Below are 14250 nucleotides of genomic sequence, written 5' to 3'. Positions count from 1 at the left end.
AAACACCGCAAAAATGTTAACAATTATTTTTTCTCATTTCAAGGTGTCATCTGGCCGGTGGAAGGTATGCCCGTTTTGTTGCGGTACGTCAGCTACTGTCTACCGCTGACCATGGCAACGACGTCCCTACGGAGCATACTGACTCGTGGCTGGAACCTGCTGGAACCCGACGTGTACTTGGGCTTCGTGTCCACCATCTCATGGATAGTGTTGTTCCTGTCTATCAGCATGGCCGTGCTCAAGTTCAAGCGCGGCTGAGCTCCGTGTCAAGTCCCTCGTCACATCCCCGTCACTCGTCAACCCCTGCACCGTCGTTCCGCTACCGATCTGGACGTCTCGCCCGGACGTTTGCGCGAGTGTTAGTTTTAATGTTTTTTTTTGTTGTCGTGTGGATCTTCCCGGGAACGCGTACACTGCTTTTCCCCTCTCCACCCACTCACCCATTGTGTATCTCCCCTTACCCAAAACATCGTGACGTGTATAATGATTTCTTAGATTAAAACGATAATATTTGCTCAGCATTCTTTTGTGACATAAATTAATCAAATTTACCGTCCAAAAATTATATTATGTACAATGTACGTGTGCATATGCCTGTGCGTGTGTGTGTGTGTGTGTGTGTGTATGTGTGTGTGTGTAACGTGTCTATACATATTGTGACGAATTTGCGACCGTAAACACGAATAACGCACATACATAGGTGTACACATATATATATTTTTTTTTACCCAGTGACTTTTTATTACTTAATTAGGATACAATATAGTATTTATATATATATATTTTTTAGACATTTATATATATTTATATGTGTGTGAATATTTTTTATGTAATCTACATCACCCACGCGCATAATTATTTCAAAATAGTTAACATTTGTGAGATCGAAGGGCTGCGGATCGTTTTCAATAGATTTCAATTCAAATGGCATTATCGGTGTATAATAATACTAATATATCGTGTATTATAGGTATTGTAGTGTTGTTGTTATAGTACTTTCTACACGTAAAAACAAATCAACGCGCGACTATTGCATCAACGTCTACAGCCCTTCGGTATATTATATTATTTTAAAATACATTTTGTGATTGGTAAATTACTGTAGTTATTTTTAATAAGGTGAATACCGATTGATTCGCCGTTTCCGTACTTCTTTTTCAAATCTTATTATGTATCTTGTACTATATTATTATTATTATTATTATTATTATTATTAATATTAAGGTCGTGGAAAATTAACGTTATTCGGTGCCGATTTATAATCTGACACCAGTAAAAAAAAAAAAAAAATAAACAAGTAAAAACAATGATACAAAAAAATAAAATTAATAAAAAATAGTAAACCAAAAACTAGATATATTTTTCTTTTTGTGCGTTTAGGCGTATCCGGGCACTGCAGTTGAGATCAGCTATAAATACAATTATTCTGTTTTTAATCGCATAACATACAGACTACAACCAATACACTGCATTTTATTGTACTACAGTAGAATAATAAGCATTCAGTGTGCGGTGTATTATTATTATAATAATAACACACTTCAAGTGCTTACTGTCGGAAAACGCAGTCGCGAACCGAAGTCAATTTTACACTTTTTATCATAACATAATAATAATTCAGTGTATATAAATCGTGTATAGGACAAATTTTATTGTTTTTGTTGATATTATTTTTATTATTATAGCTAACGATGACGACGACGACTGATCTTACAGCGGGGTCGCCCAATACAGGAAAACCACAATATTATGTACACACCGTTTAATACAATAATAATATAATTATTAATTTCGTCACCTCGTGGTATACGTATGTCGAAATACACACTTTTGTAATACTACAACTGCTGCATAACCGACACCATATAGTGTTATTTAATTATTGTCAAAAATCTATAGTAAATTTTCGCACTGATTAAAATTCCGCGGTGTACGTGTATGTCAAATAATTATTATTACACGCTGACGTTTGTTTATATATTTCGTTGGATTCGGCGAAATCGATATAATTAACGTCTTTGTACAATAATATCACAGCCAGAAGACGATCGACGATGAGTGCGAAACCATAAAATATTATAATAATACCGTCGTTATTAGTAAACGAACTTGACATTTAACCGTCCGCAATGGGCTGTCCAGCCGGTGCACGTGTGACTCGATTATTCGGTATCCCGGACTTGCAGCTAAGGGATTTTCCCGAACCTGTAGGTGATAATACTTAATAATATTGTCGTGCTGTATATTATGTATATAGATGAAATTCCAAGGGCTGTATTATTGTCGATGACTGTGTATTATGGCTCCGGTAGCCGGCTGCGGTTGACAGCAGGGACGTTATAATATTATTCGCCGCTGCCTCTACCGTCGTCGCTAAACTTCCGTTTATATTTTTTTTTCGTCGGATGTCGTCGTCGTCATAGTTGTCGCTGCTACCATCACTCCTGCTTAGTGTACGGTTTAAATATAATATAATATTTCTAATTTATATGGACGGATAGAAATTGTATTGTCATTCAAAATGTTCAACTCCCCGACACTTCTTCGCCAAAATGATACGGCTAAAAGAACAAGGTATCTATTATATGGTATTCGAGACCAAGTGCAGACGGTTTTATCATTAATGATTATTTTACAATTTATTTTTTGAGATTTTATAGATGAATGTAGTTATTATCGTTATTATTATGACTAAGCTAAGCAATATTTTTTTTATTACTATTGATGTTTTAATATTATTTTGCTCAAATACAACATTAAAATATACGTCAAGGCTCTATTTAATTTTTTAAATGAAGTAAATGTAAATTTTATTATTATTATTATTATTTTATTATTGTTATTGAATTTTGTTGTTAAGTAAAATAATTATATAACCAAATATTATAAATGGACGAAACAATTGTCCAATCAAAAACTTTATATTAATGTACGAGTATTTGTATTTTATAAAATATTTTGTTAGTGTATTCTATAATATGAAAAGTATTATACGACTATACTCGTTGATAATTTTAAAAATGATATCAACCACTAATAAACTAATTAGGTATAACTATTACTGTTTACCACCTAGTCCGTAATTTTGGCTTTTTAATTCTTAGAGATATAATACGAGTTATTATCAATACTCAATGCAAAATAACATATTGTGTTAAAAATTAAAATTACTCCGACACATAATTATATTGTATATTATTTTTTGATCAAATAATATTATTTAATACAAAAATAGCAATCCATTTAACATTAGAAAGATAATAAACTCAATATTATTATTGACAGTCAAATTGAGCGTTAAGAATACTAACTTGGAAAAAAAAGATTTCTGCGTTTTTTTCTTTCTTTGAAACAGAAATTGTAGTTATTACTAAAGTAAGATGTGACAAATTAAGAATTGAAAAATAAGAAATACACCAATTTAAACACATAAACATTTCAAATATAATATTATGTACCTATATATATATATATATATATATATATATATACATATACATATATGTGTGTGTATGTGTGTGTGTGTGTAGGTAATACAGTATAATATTCGTATAATATGTTTGTGATTTTGGAATTTAGGTTTTATTAATAAAAATTTGTTTTTTTTAGAGCTTGATCTGTGAGAGAAAATAAATGCAAAGCCACGTTCGATTTAGCTCTATTCAAAAGCGCATTTTTATTTCTGTAGCGTAAAACAGTTTTCATTCGATAAGTTATTACCCGAATACATATTATATATCCTATGAGAATATGTGACGTTTATGCAAATGTACTGCAAACGTGGTCATAATCAATATTGTTTATTATTTTATTTACATTACCAAAAAATTCCCCAACCACAACTCTCTGATCGTATAAGCGTATAGTAAGCAATTTAAGATTTTACGTGTCGTTAAAATATGGTATACATAAGTAATGGACGAAAGAATGCGACGGTATCGTTTCTCAAAAACAATTTGTTGCCTATAAGTAAACAGTATTCAATATAATAATATTATATTTCAGTTGACAAATAAAAATACATTTACGAGAACTGATACAGTCATACTTATTTTTTTTATGTGTTCAATACAAAATTATTATTATTTTCTTTTTTCAATAAAAATACCTTCTTTGTAAAAAAATAATTCTGAATAGAAAAAAATATAAAAATCGTACAAGCCACAACAATATATTTATTATAATATTTTATATACAAGGTGATCCACTGAAGTGTTTACAAACATTTCGGAAAGTTTCAACTTGGTTATTATTGCAAAACAACACTGAAAGTTATTTTTTTTTAAATTTATTGTTATTTTAATTTTAGTTATAATTGTTTTAGTGTTTTACTTTTTTAAATGATTGCATATAATTTTTATTTCATATTTCATAGTAGAATATTTTTCAAAGTTTTTTGGTGTATACAGATTTAATTTTGAAAGTGTAGTAACATAGACATGAATAGATATGAATATTTAATTGATAATGAGTGCTAAGTATAGAATACCACAGAAGCGCCCCACAAGATCCACTACTCCATTCATGAAAACTTTAAAAATCTATTAGAAATGATTAATTACCTCGTTTGAATTTCGAATTTTATATAATAAATCATTCTGAAAAATATTCTGCTGTGATATATAAAATTAAAAATGTAGATTGTCATTCAAAAAAGTAAAAACTGATTACAATATAAAATTCAAAATACTATTTTACAATGAAATAATATTTTGTAAAAAATAATATTTTTTAAAAAAAGTTAATCATTTTTTAACAAAGAATGTAGACATTTAATAATAGATCACCTTATATGTATCATTATGATAAAATTGACAGTATTAAGCAAACACCAGTCTTCAAAAGTTCAAAGTGATATAAGTCAATATAGAATAATATAATTTTATCGCACGCTATATACCTACGTACGGACTTCTAAGCACACCTACGTTTTTCTATTTTTATTACTATTCTACTATTTTTAGTTTTTATCCAATAATAACAAAAATCATTATGACATGAGAGATGTAATATTCCCTTTTATTTTTTTTTTTTTATACGCTTACTCAGATTTAATGCTTAATTGACTACAAATGTGATTTTCTATAATATTTTATGCTATAGCTTTTGATGATGTGTATGGTTCTAAAAATATTAAAATATTGATTTAAATTTAAAAAACAGTAAGCGAGTGGAAATGTATTTCAATTCAATTTATTAATATTAAACATTAGTTTTTTTTCTACGAAATATACAGTCTATACAATTAAACAAGTACGATAAGTTTATTATGTTAAATAGGAGTTAAAAGCAATATTGGAGTTATTTGATAAAGGAGCCATTGGCTTGACCACTTGGCAGCGACTGACAGTGAGGAGCGCAACAACGTTGACCAGAGCAACGTTACGGAGAGATGAGTATCCGGCCACTTCTCAAGCAATCGCACCACGATGAATACCTTCGATGACCAACCGAAAATCGCTGTGTGTGACTCTTTTATGAAACAATATTTTTGAAAAAATCTTAAGATCTATACGTTGATACGCAAGCACTTTTTTGTCGTACCAATAACTCTATATCTATATACGATAATATAAGTAGGTACATAGAAGAAGAAACATAAATATACGACTTGAAAGGTATTGTGTTAGTAGATTGACATAAACCTACCTATACATACCTACCTACCTTGACATAGCCTAACCTATAATAATGTTAAATAAGATAAAAACAAAATTAGGAATTCATCGATGTCACCATTGGTCCATTAAAATTCAATTCAAAAAATGTTAACGGTCGAGATCGGATAATACGAAATACACGGAATACACAATACACATATTATAATAATATAATAATTTTGTTCTTCGTATCGATTCATGGAGTTCAGCCACACGGGTTGTTTATCGTTATTATTACATAATATACATAATATTACCTGTATAAATTATTATCAACATAATAATGTCTATGGTTTTATAGGGTAATTGTACACGATTTGACTTATGGGTAAATTCACATCAATGCATGTTTTGGAAAAGCATTTTTTGTTATATAATTTATGTTCTCGTGTGATTATACAATATTGTAGTATAAAAAGTATAAATAATATTTTAATAATAATTATATATATTTAATATTTTTAACATTTGTTTTTATTAAAAAAAATTATGGTTTATATTTATAGTATTATGTTTAGTTTTCTCAATATTGCAATTTGATTATGACTGGCAAAAAGTGCTGATATTCATGAATTAAAAACCTTTTCTCGAAGGAAAAAAATTGTTTACATTTTATGCATGCAGCCTGAGATGATCTTATGTGCCATATATCTACTAGTATAACTTACTTAGGTAACACATATTAATATATTTTAATCAAAACGAGCTCACGATTATAATAATGACACTCTCTTTCCCTATCACTATTTGTTTAAAATTATTCAATTCCCTTTAAAATCCATACCGATCTCAGGATGACATTGGTGTTCTTTATAATCATATTAAAATTATAAATATCAGATAAAATATTTGTTCATGAAAACGTTCGTATCGATAGGAATTCAATGGAATAATTTCGCTCCAGGTTTCGGTGATTATAAGTGCATTATGATAATATGATCAACAGTCAAATATTTAAAATTACACTGATCGAACAGATTATCTTTTTCGTAGACGTTTTATTTATTTCATAATGTGTACTGTAGCTCTAGAATAAATTAATAATATAAACATTATAAAACATGTATATACATTTATATATTGTATATATATTTAATAATATTATATTACATAGAGTTTTTGTTGACAATTTTTTTCGAGATCGTGTTTTTGTATAGTCATTCCATTATAATAATTTCAAGCATTTTTTTCGATTATGTTTAAAAATTCAATTTTAATTTCCATTAAATAAGCAGTAAGGGGACGAGAAGAGTAGATATATAGACAGACGAGGACAAACAAAAGGCATAATTAAATAAATAACGTTGTACTACACTGCGATTTAAAATTATATGGATAATTTCAAATATATTTAAATGATGGTGGAAACATGCGACTTGTGCACGGCTGTATAAGGTTCATTCCATCGATTGTATCCGATTGTACCCAATGTTATAACGCGAAAACACAAAAGTAGCATAACTCTCGTCTCTTTGTATTCAATTTTAAGATCAATCGTGACACTAAATTATACAGTATAAATGTTTTCATCAGCTTAATATTAACAGTCGAACATCAGTATTCATATCGATTTTCAAATATTATTGTCACTTAGCTTCGTTCTAGTAGTGATACCTAATTTGAAGAGTTTATTTTTCGTTAGTGCGTTGCGTTACCATGCCATCCCAGTGTTATTTACTCGACAGTGTTTCTCCGTCCCAATCGGTTCCTCGTCAAATCGTGAAAAATGATCGTACTTTTCGGGCACCTGAGGGCTTTGCTTGAAACATTTTCATTATTCATATTCTATAGTTTGCATATTATGTCTGGTCCAATGTTGTTATTGGTGTTATAGGGTAAAGTGCGTCTGCATAAATTATCTATTCGACTAAAATCAATTATTTATTTTTTAAATGTATAAAATATACTAAAATAATTAATGTATTATATAAAAAAAAAAACCAAAAATGAAAGTTATTTAAAAAAAATACATAATTTTAATTTTTAATAAAATATTACATTTTTAATTTATTAAAACGATATACATAGGTAGAATATATTTAATTGTAAATAACTTAGGGTCGAGTATTTATTTAATTTATTTTATATTGGTATCATATAATTTACATTACTAATTTTTAGTAGTTTTGGTAATCAATAATGAACTAATAAACCATTTAGATATTTTACATTAGGATATTTTAGAATTAAATATTTAATAATTTAAACTATTTAATAATGAAATAAAATTGTCGATTTTTATACTGCGCCCATATTGTATTTTCAGGTCCTAAGTTTTATTAAAGTTTTATTAAATAATTAACACTAGGTCAATATGTATTACATTTTATTTATGACAACGAATATTGTAATATTGTATTCAATCGTTATTACAATTATTTTTAAAACATTTATAGGGCATTTTTAATCCACAAATTGTATTATTTTACGCATTTGCTAATTTATTCCATGTACTGCAGGGAAAGTAAAATATTGTGATCAAAATACTTATTATCTGACTCGTGATATAAAACATACAATTTATGTAATTTTTAAAATTATCTAAGTTGGTTTTACCATTGATGCTTAGGATGTCATAACAAGAAATAAATATCAACAATAATTTCGAAAACGAATATTAATACCTTCCACGTACCGAAATTAAAGTATTGATGAAAATCATATTAAACAAATCTGACTACTATTAATAATCAATATTATGTTTATAATCTACATTTAACATTAAACATAATATTAAAATTGGATAATAGGTATGTTTGGTTGTGTAAATTATCAGCCTAGTTCTGAATTTAATGTAATTTTAATATTTATTTTTTTAAATTGGGTATAAATAAATATTTTGTTTGTTATTATTTATTATTGTCTTGCACATTAGCTGTAGTGGTTTGGGAAACTATACTTTACAAACTAAATTAATGTGAACTGAATTATTAAGCCGAGGAATATATTTTTATTTTAAACAATAAAAATGATTGTATATAGAGATATTGATTAAATAAATACATATTAGTTAATTGTTCTTAAGACACCGTCTTGTGAAAACGACCGTTATTTCAACTATCTACCACTTTTTATCGCTGTTCGTAGTCTATCTAAGTCATGGTATACGTTAGAATGCATACAGTAAAACGAGAAGATAGTAGAGGCGGAACAAGAGCCATTTGGTGGAAAGTCTCTCTGGCCGACTGAGCTCCTTCCCTCCATAGATAGGCGCCTTCAGAAAAATGAGTGTCCAGGTCAGCTGCAAATGTGTGTGACACCTTATCACGAAAAGGACCATCAAACAAGTCTATCGGCTTGCTGATTCTGTGAATCGAGCCTGGGAGACTTCCTGATGCAAATATTATTTGAGTATTTATTTATAATTTTACATTTTAGTAAGATATTGAAATAGTCGACTTGCTATACATTCCCAGACCAATGTATAGTATTACTAATGTTTGTAAATAAATAATAGTTGCAGTTGGACAGTGATATTCAGACATATGATATACCTCCCCACTGACGATGGTTAAAGTTGGAAAAAAAAAGTTATCAAGTAAAAAAAATTATATTTTTGTTTGGTTAATGGTGAGGGACCTTTACCAAATAGGTCTTGGCACTTGGGTAAGACCTATTACATGTAATCGATATTATAAATCTATATACCTTTAAGCGGACTCATGACAATAATTTTATACGTAAACCAAACGACAAACACATCAATAACGTGCGGCGCAAATAAGATATTACAAAATATCGGATATTCTGCACGATCCGTCAACAATAACGAAGATTAATGAAAAGCAAGGAGAAAGAAAACTGAGGTGTAAACGGACGGCTCCGAAACCCGATGAAATCATATTCACGTGTATTATAGGCAGGTAAGTAACAATATTATACATAGAATATATATATATATATACATAAATAAGTATCTATACGCTTAGCGCTCCGTCTAATAGACCACTCTACAGGTGTCGAAAATGATGATAAATTATTATCGTTCAGACGCTTTTATATATAATTTATACCAGTAGAACATCGATTTTGTATCACACGCAAGCATCAATAATAATTATACTGGATGGATTATTTTTAATAAGCATTCATTCTTTCAAAAAATATTGACATTATTTAAAATATTTTTTTTATGTTTCGAAAAAAAGCAATTTAAAATTATATTTATTGTAACAAATTAATAAATTAATAATATTTTTGTCTTTTTACTTTTATGATTCCATATTGCTAAAAAAAATTTTTTTTTAAATTTTAATATTATAATCAATATAAAATTAATTAAATAAAATAGTTAAAACTAAGAAATATTCAAAGTTAAGATGAGAGAAGTGGAGTGTGACAGTGGTACTCATCCATAAAGCCCAACACTCCACTCGTCTCAATTATTATTATTTCAATCTCTCATATTTTGCTCCAGAATATGAATTCAAAAGTGAGTAGGTACTTAGAAAATTATGCCGATAAGAAAATATTAAAATTTTTAATTTTTTTCCAAAAATGTTTTTCAATAAGTGAGTGTTAAAAGAAAAACTCTACGTATTAAAATATTACCACTACGCCATATTATCGGAGGCAATACTGCCTACGTTGCCAATAATCAGGTAACGCGTGTGGTTTATATATTGGTGTTGAACGATTACAATGTCGTGATATCGTACGATTCGTGTACATCACAAAATGCAACCAGGTCTCGTTATAATGGCGAAAATAATTTCCATCGTAATCGCGTGCCGCCGAGCCTCGAGTGCGAGTGGTAGGGTGTTAGTTGGAATTTATAATAACATGTACCTACCTACACGCGGTTGAAACCATACGAAATCACAGTGCTAATGTAATAACACTCAAGTCCAAAGCGGATAATTTGCCGTGTGAAAACAAACGTACCTGCACTAGTAAAAAATTCAAAAAGTGAAAAAATAAATATAATTTCCATGACCGGGAACGCGTCGCACGAGATGGGTGTACCGCGTACGCGCTAAATAACGGACACATTTATTCAACTCGGAAAATATTTTCCGGGTATGTGTAAACTTCCGGCCTTGACGCCTCTCCACACGGACACGCTCACCACCCCCACTCAGCATCCTACACTTTCCTCCGCCGACAACCCCGTCCACAGTGTACGTATTCAACTCGGCACGTCGTATATTTCACGTTAAGTACTTTAAAATTACTTTTTTTTTTAATCTCTGCAGATACTAATTTTATTTTACACGACGAGGAAAAGTTTTGACTTACTGCGAGCCATAACTGTTTTAACGTGTTATCCGAGACGACAATATATAATGTTATGTTCCGTAAAAAGTCTCCAGACCTTTGATCATCTTATATAATATGTGGTAACGTTTAGTCCGTCGGTCATATCGCATTAAATCCATCATAGGATTTTTATGCAACGCGCGGTCTTGTATACGCATACCTTTATATGTCACGGTAAACGTAATTTATTATACGGCTTCATCTCGACAGACCATTAAGTGAGCGTACCCGTTGTGGTTAAATTGCGTTTTAATGACACACTGAAAATGTTGGAATTTTATCGTGGATTAAATAACCACTATGGGTAACTAAAAAATGCACAGAAACGCCATAACTTGGGTTTTTCGTCGCTATCTCTCTGTCACCCCCTTCCCCCGTTTTTTCTTGACCATCATCGTAAGACAAAAAAACAACCCTTATCAATATGTGAAATTAATCCACTCCACATTTTAAATAACTTATTCGAAATGTATTATCTAGGTAGATGATACCTATATTAATATACTGACGTCGAGTATAAATTATAATGGGGATAATCAATACATTTCAATTACCGATAACGGTCAGAATGTTTGTTTCGGACGTTTCAAGTTATTTCACTGTTTGGATGTTTAAAAGTTTTGGTAAGTACAAAGTTTTGAACACGCTCGAATTTGCAAGGACAAAATAATAATATATTACACAGCACAAATCATTACACATTTAAAATAATGTAAAGTTACGTCATATGTTAGACGGGTGTTTCAAACTTTGTGACTTGAAATATGAGTATTTCAATACCATGTGATAGTTGAGAAGTTTAAGAGAAGTATTCGAATACTTATCGGTATCAGTGAAGTATGTAGAATTCGTTTATTATTTATTATTTTTTTTTTTTTTGGCTAGGATAGGAGGATGGTTAAGATAAATATAATAAAAAAAATGCTTATACAATTCTTATTATATCAAAATTTTAAATTCAAGATATTAGATATGGGTGAATGGAGGATAAATATCTAAACTCCTTACTATCAGCACACCACTGGTCACTGGTCAGCATAAAGTTTAAATAATATTATCTTATAATTTAATAAATACTGCAATTGTATTATTGCTTAGGCATCAAAAAAAAAAAAAGAAATGTGTAAGTAGTTCTTATTAAACGATATCGAATAATATATTTGATCATATTTTATTTAACTATTTTCTATTTTTTCCTTGTAAGTACGTATTTATTTTAATTAACTATAATATATAAATACAATTATGTATATATATATAACAGGGGTGGCCAAATTGCGGCTCTCTTTATCAACATATGTGGCTCGTGGTCTTATTTACAAAAACCAAAATTTTAATTTTTTTTTGCATACATTTATAAAAAAAAAAATATTTTTATTGTTATTATTTTATAATGTCATATTTCGTAATTTTATATGTTTATTGGATTTTAGCTATTTTAGCTATTTTATTAATTTTGTGGTATAAAAGTACAGATTGGATAATTTGACTTTTGATATAATTGCATTAATATATGTGGCTTGCGTACATAGTCATGTTGGCCACCCCTGATATATAATAATATACATTTTATATTTTTATTTTGAAATTATATTACACTTTTATTTAGTTTAAAATTGAGATTTTTTTTATTTAGCTTTTTCTTCTTAAAATGTTACCTACGGTCACCCACTCACCCATGTTTCAATGCAGTTAACCGTACATATTAATCAGAAAACACTGAGTCAAATAAACGTATAATTTATTTTTCATAAGTTTTGTAATATAATTTCAATAACATACAAAATTATTTAATTCTATCAATTTCGAATTAGTGGTTATTGTTAACTAACTACATTTTTCTTTCTTTTTTTTTATGTATTTTTTCATACAATTTCATTGTATTTATATAATATACCATAGTAAATGTACATTATCATCTGTAAATCCTAAGAATTCCACAAAATGTATTGTATAAATGCAAACGATAAAACGATGATTTTCAATTAATGTGATGGAAGATAGAAAGCCAAAACAATAATTTAAACAAATCAAAAGAACTTGAGAAATTGCTTAGTAGTTGATGGGAAATGTTTTCTAACAAAAATACACAGAAAATTGGAAGTAACGTTCTGATTGGCTACCTTTGTCACACCATAATTCTCAATACAATAACTTCTTTTATATTCTTAACAAATAACCGTAAAATAAATATTTTGCTTTTTTCGTGAAACTTTGCGGTAGAAACAAGTGTACTCAAAAATATTTCTTATTATGTTATATCTATTTTATTGATCAAGTGTAGATAGTATTTTGAAGAAATAGTCCTTAAATTTTCTCAATAGTACATTGTGTTAAAGTAATAATTGCCAATCTACTTAAAACACCAACAATGTTTGAATGAAAATAAACCATAGCGGTTTTCCACTCAGAATTAATTGTTTTTGTTAATTTTTTTTTTTTAAGAAAATATTTAAAACATTGTTTCAATATACTTATAGATTATTTTTAATTTCTCATTTTATCACGTAACTTTTTAGATCAAGTTGTATGGTTATTTTTTACTTTTCATCTTAATCCCAACAGTTAAAATTTATCAGAACATTTTTTTTTTCATCTAATTATGCCAACTTGTTCTATCACATTGCATAATTATGATTTTCTTTATCTAAGATTTTGAGATTACTGTACTACATTTTGGGTCGTTTTTTGCCCCCGTGCTTCATATCGGTCAAATGTACTATTATCTTGTTCCTAATGACTATACAGTATAATGTTTGTCCAACGCACGATATCCATATAAGTAACAACAGCTAACTAATTTGTGCACTGCGAGCATGTTAAACGAATAATATTATTCTAATTATTGTTATAAAATATATTTAATAGCAATGACATGCCACCGTGGGTGTGACTTGAGAAATTTTTATGGTTAAGGCAGCGGCAAAGTGGTAAACTTAACTTTTTGTTGCTAAAATAATTTCAGATTAGATTTATTTAGTCTGTTATAATAATACATTATTATATGTTATGTAAAATGTATGATGTATTAGCTAGTGTGAGAGTAAATCCTATCATAATATTATTATTATTTATTACGTCCATAAGTACAACTATAGCTTTATTCTTGTATACTTGTATTGAATAAAATTGACAATGATTTGTCAGTAAAAATGATTTGATTTTCAACTCCGGTGGTAGTTTCTGGTAAAAAATTGGATCTATTTGGTTTTTGAGGATCAAAAGTCAAAAAATTACCAGTTTTATACTTAAGAAAATAAAAAAAATAGGAAAAACGGTTATTTATTAAAATTAATTACAAATTACTTTAGAACTTGAAATTTACAATTTC

The 14250-nt window shown here is 28.7% G+C and overlaps 1 protein-coding gene across 3 annotated transcripts in view; it reads left to right on the top strand.

The window, feature by feature from the left end:
- LOC113554822 (ABC transporter G family member 20) overlaps window positions 1–1294 on the top strand; it is a 44890-nt gene extending 43596 nt beyond the window's left edge. For all 3 annotated transcript variants that reach the window (XM_026958872.1, XM_026958873.1, XM_026958874.1), the window contains exon 16: window positions 44–1294. In XM_026958872.1, coding sequence (XP_026814673.1) covers window positions 44–258 — 215 coding nt within the window. In that variant the 3' untranslated portion in view covers window positions 259–1294. The remainder of the gene's footprint in view (window positions 1–43) is intronic.
- The last annotated feature ends 12956 nt before the right edge of the window (window positions 1295–14250 follow it).

The sequence above is a fragment of the Rhopalosiphum maidis genome, chromosome 2 (assembly GCF_003676215.2).
Source record: "Rhopalosiphum maidis isolate BTI-1 chromosome 2, ASM367621v3, whole genome shotgun sequence".
Classification (NCBI taxonomy): Eukaryota; Metazoa; Arthropoda; class Insecta; order Hemiptera; family Aphididae; genus Rhopalosiphum; species Rhopalosiphum maidis.
The sequence above is the reverse complement of the archived record's forward strand: the minus strand, read 5'-3'. Positions and strand labels throughout refer to the sequence as shown.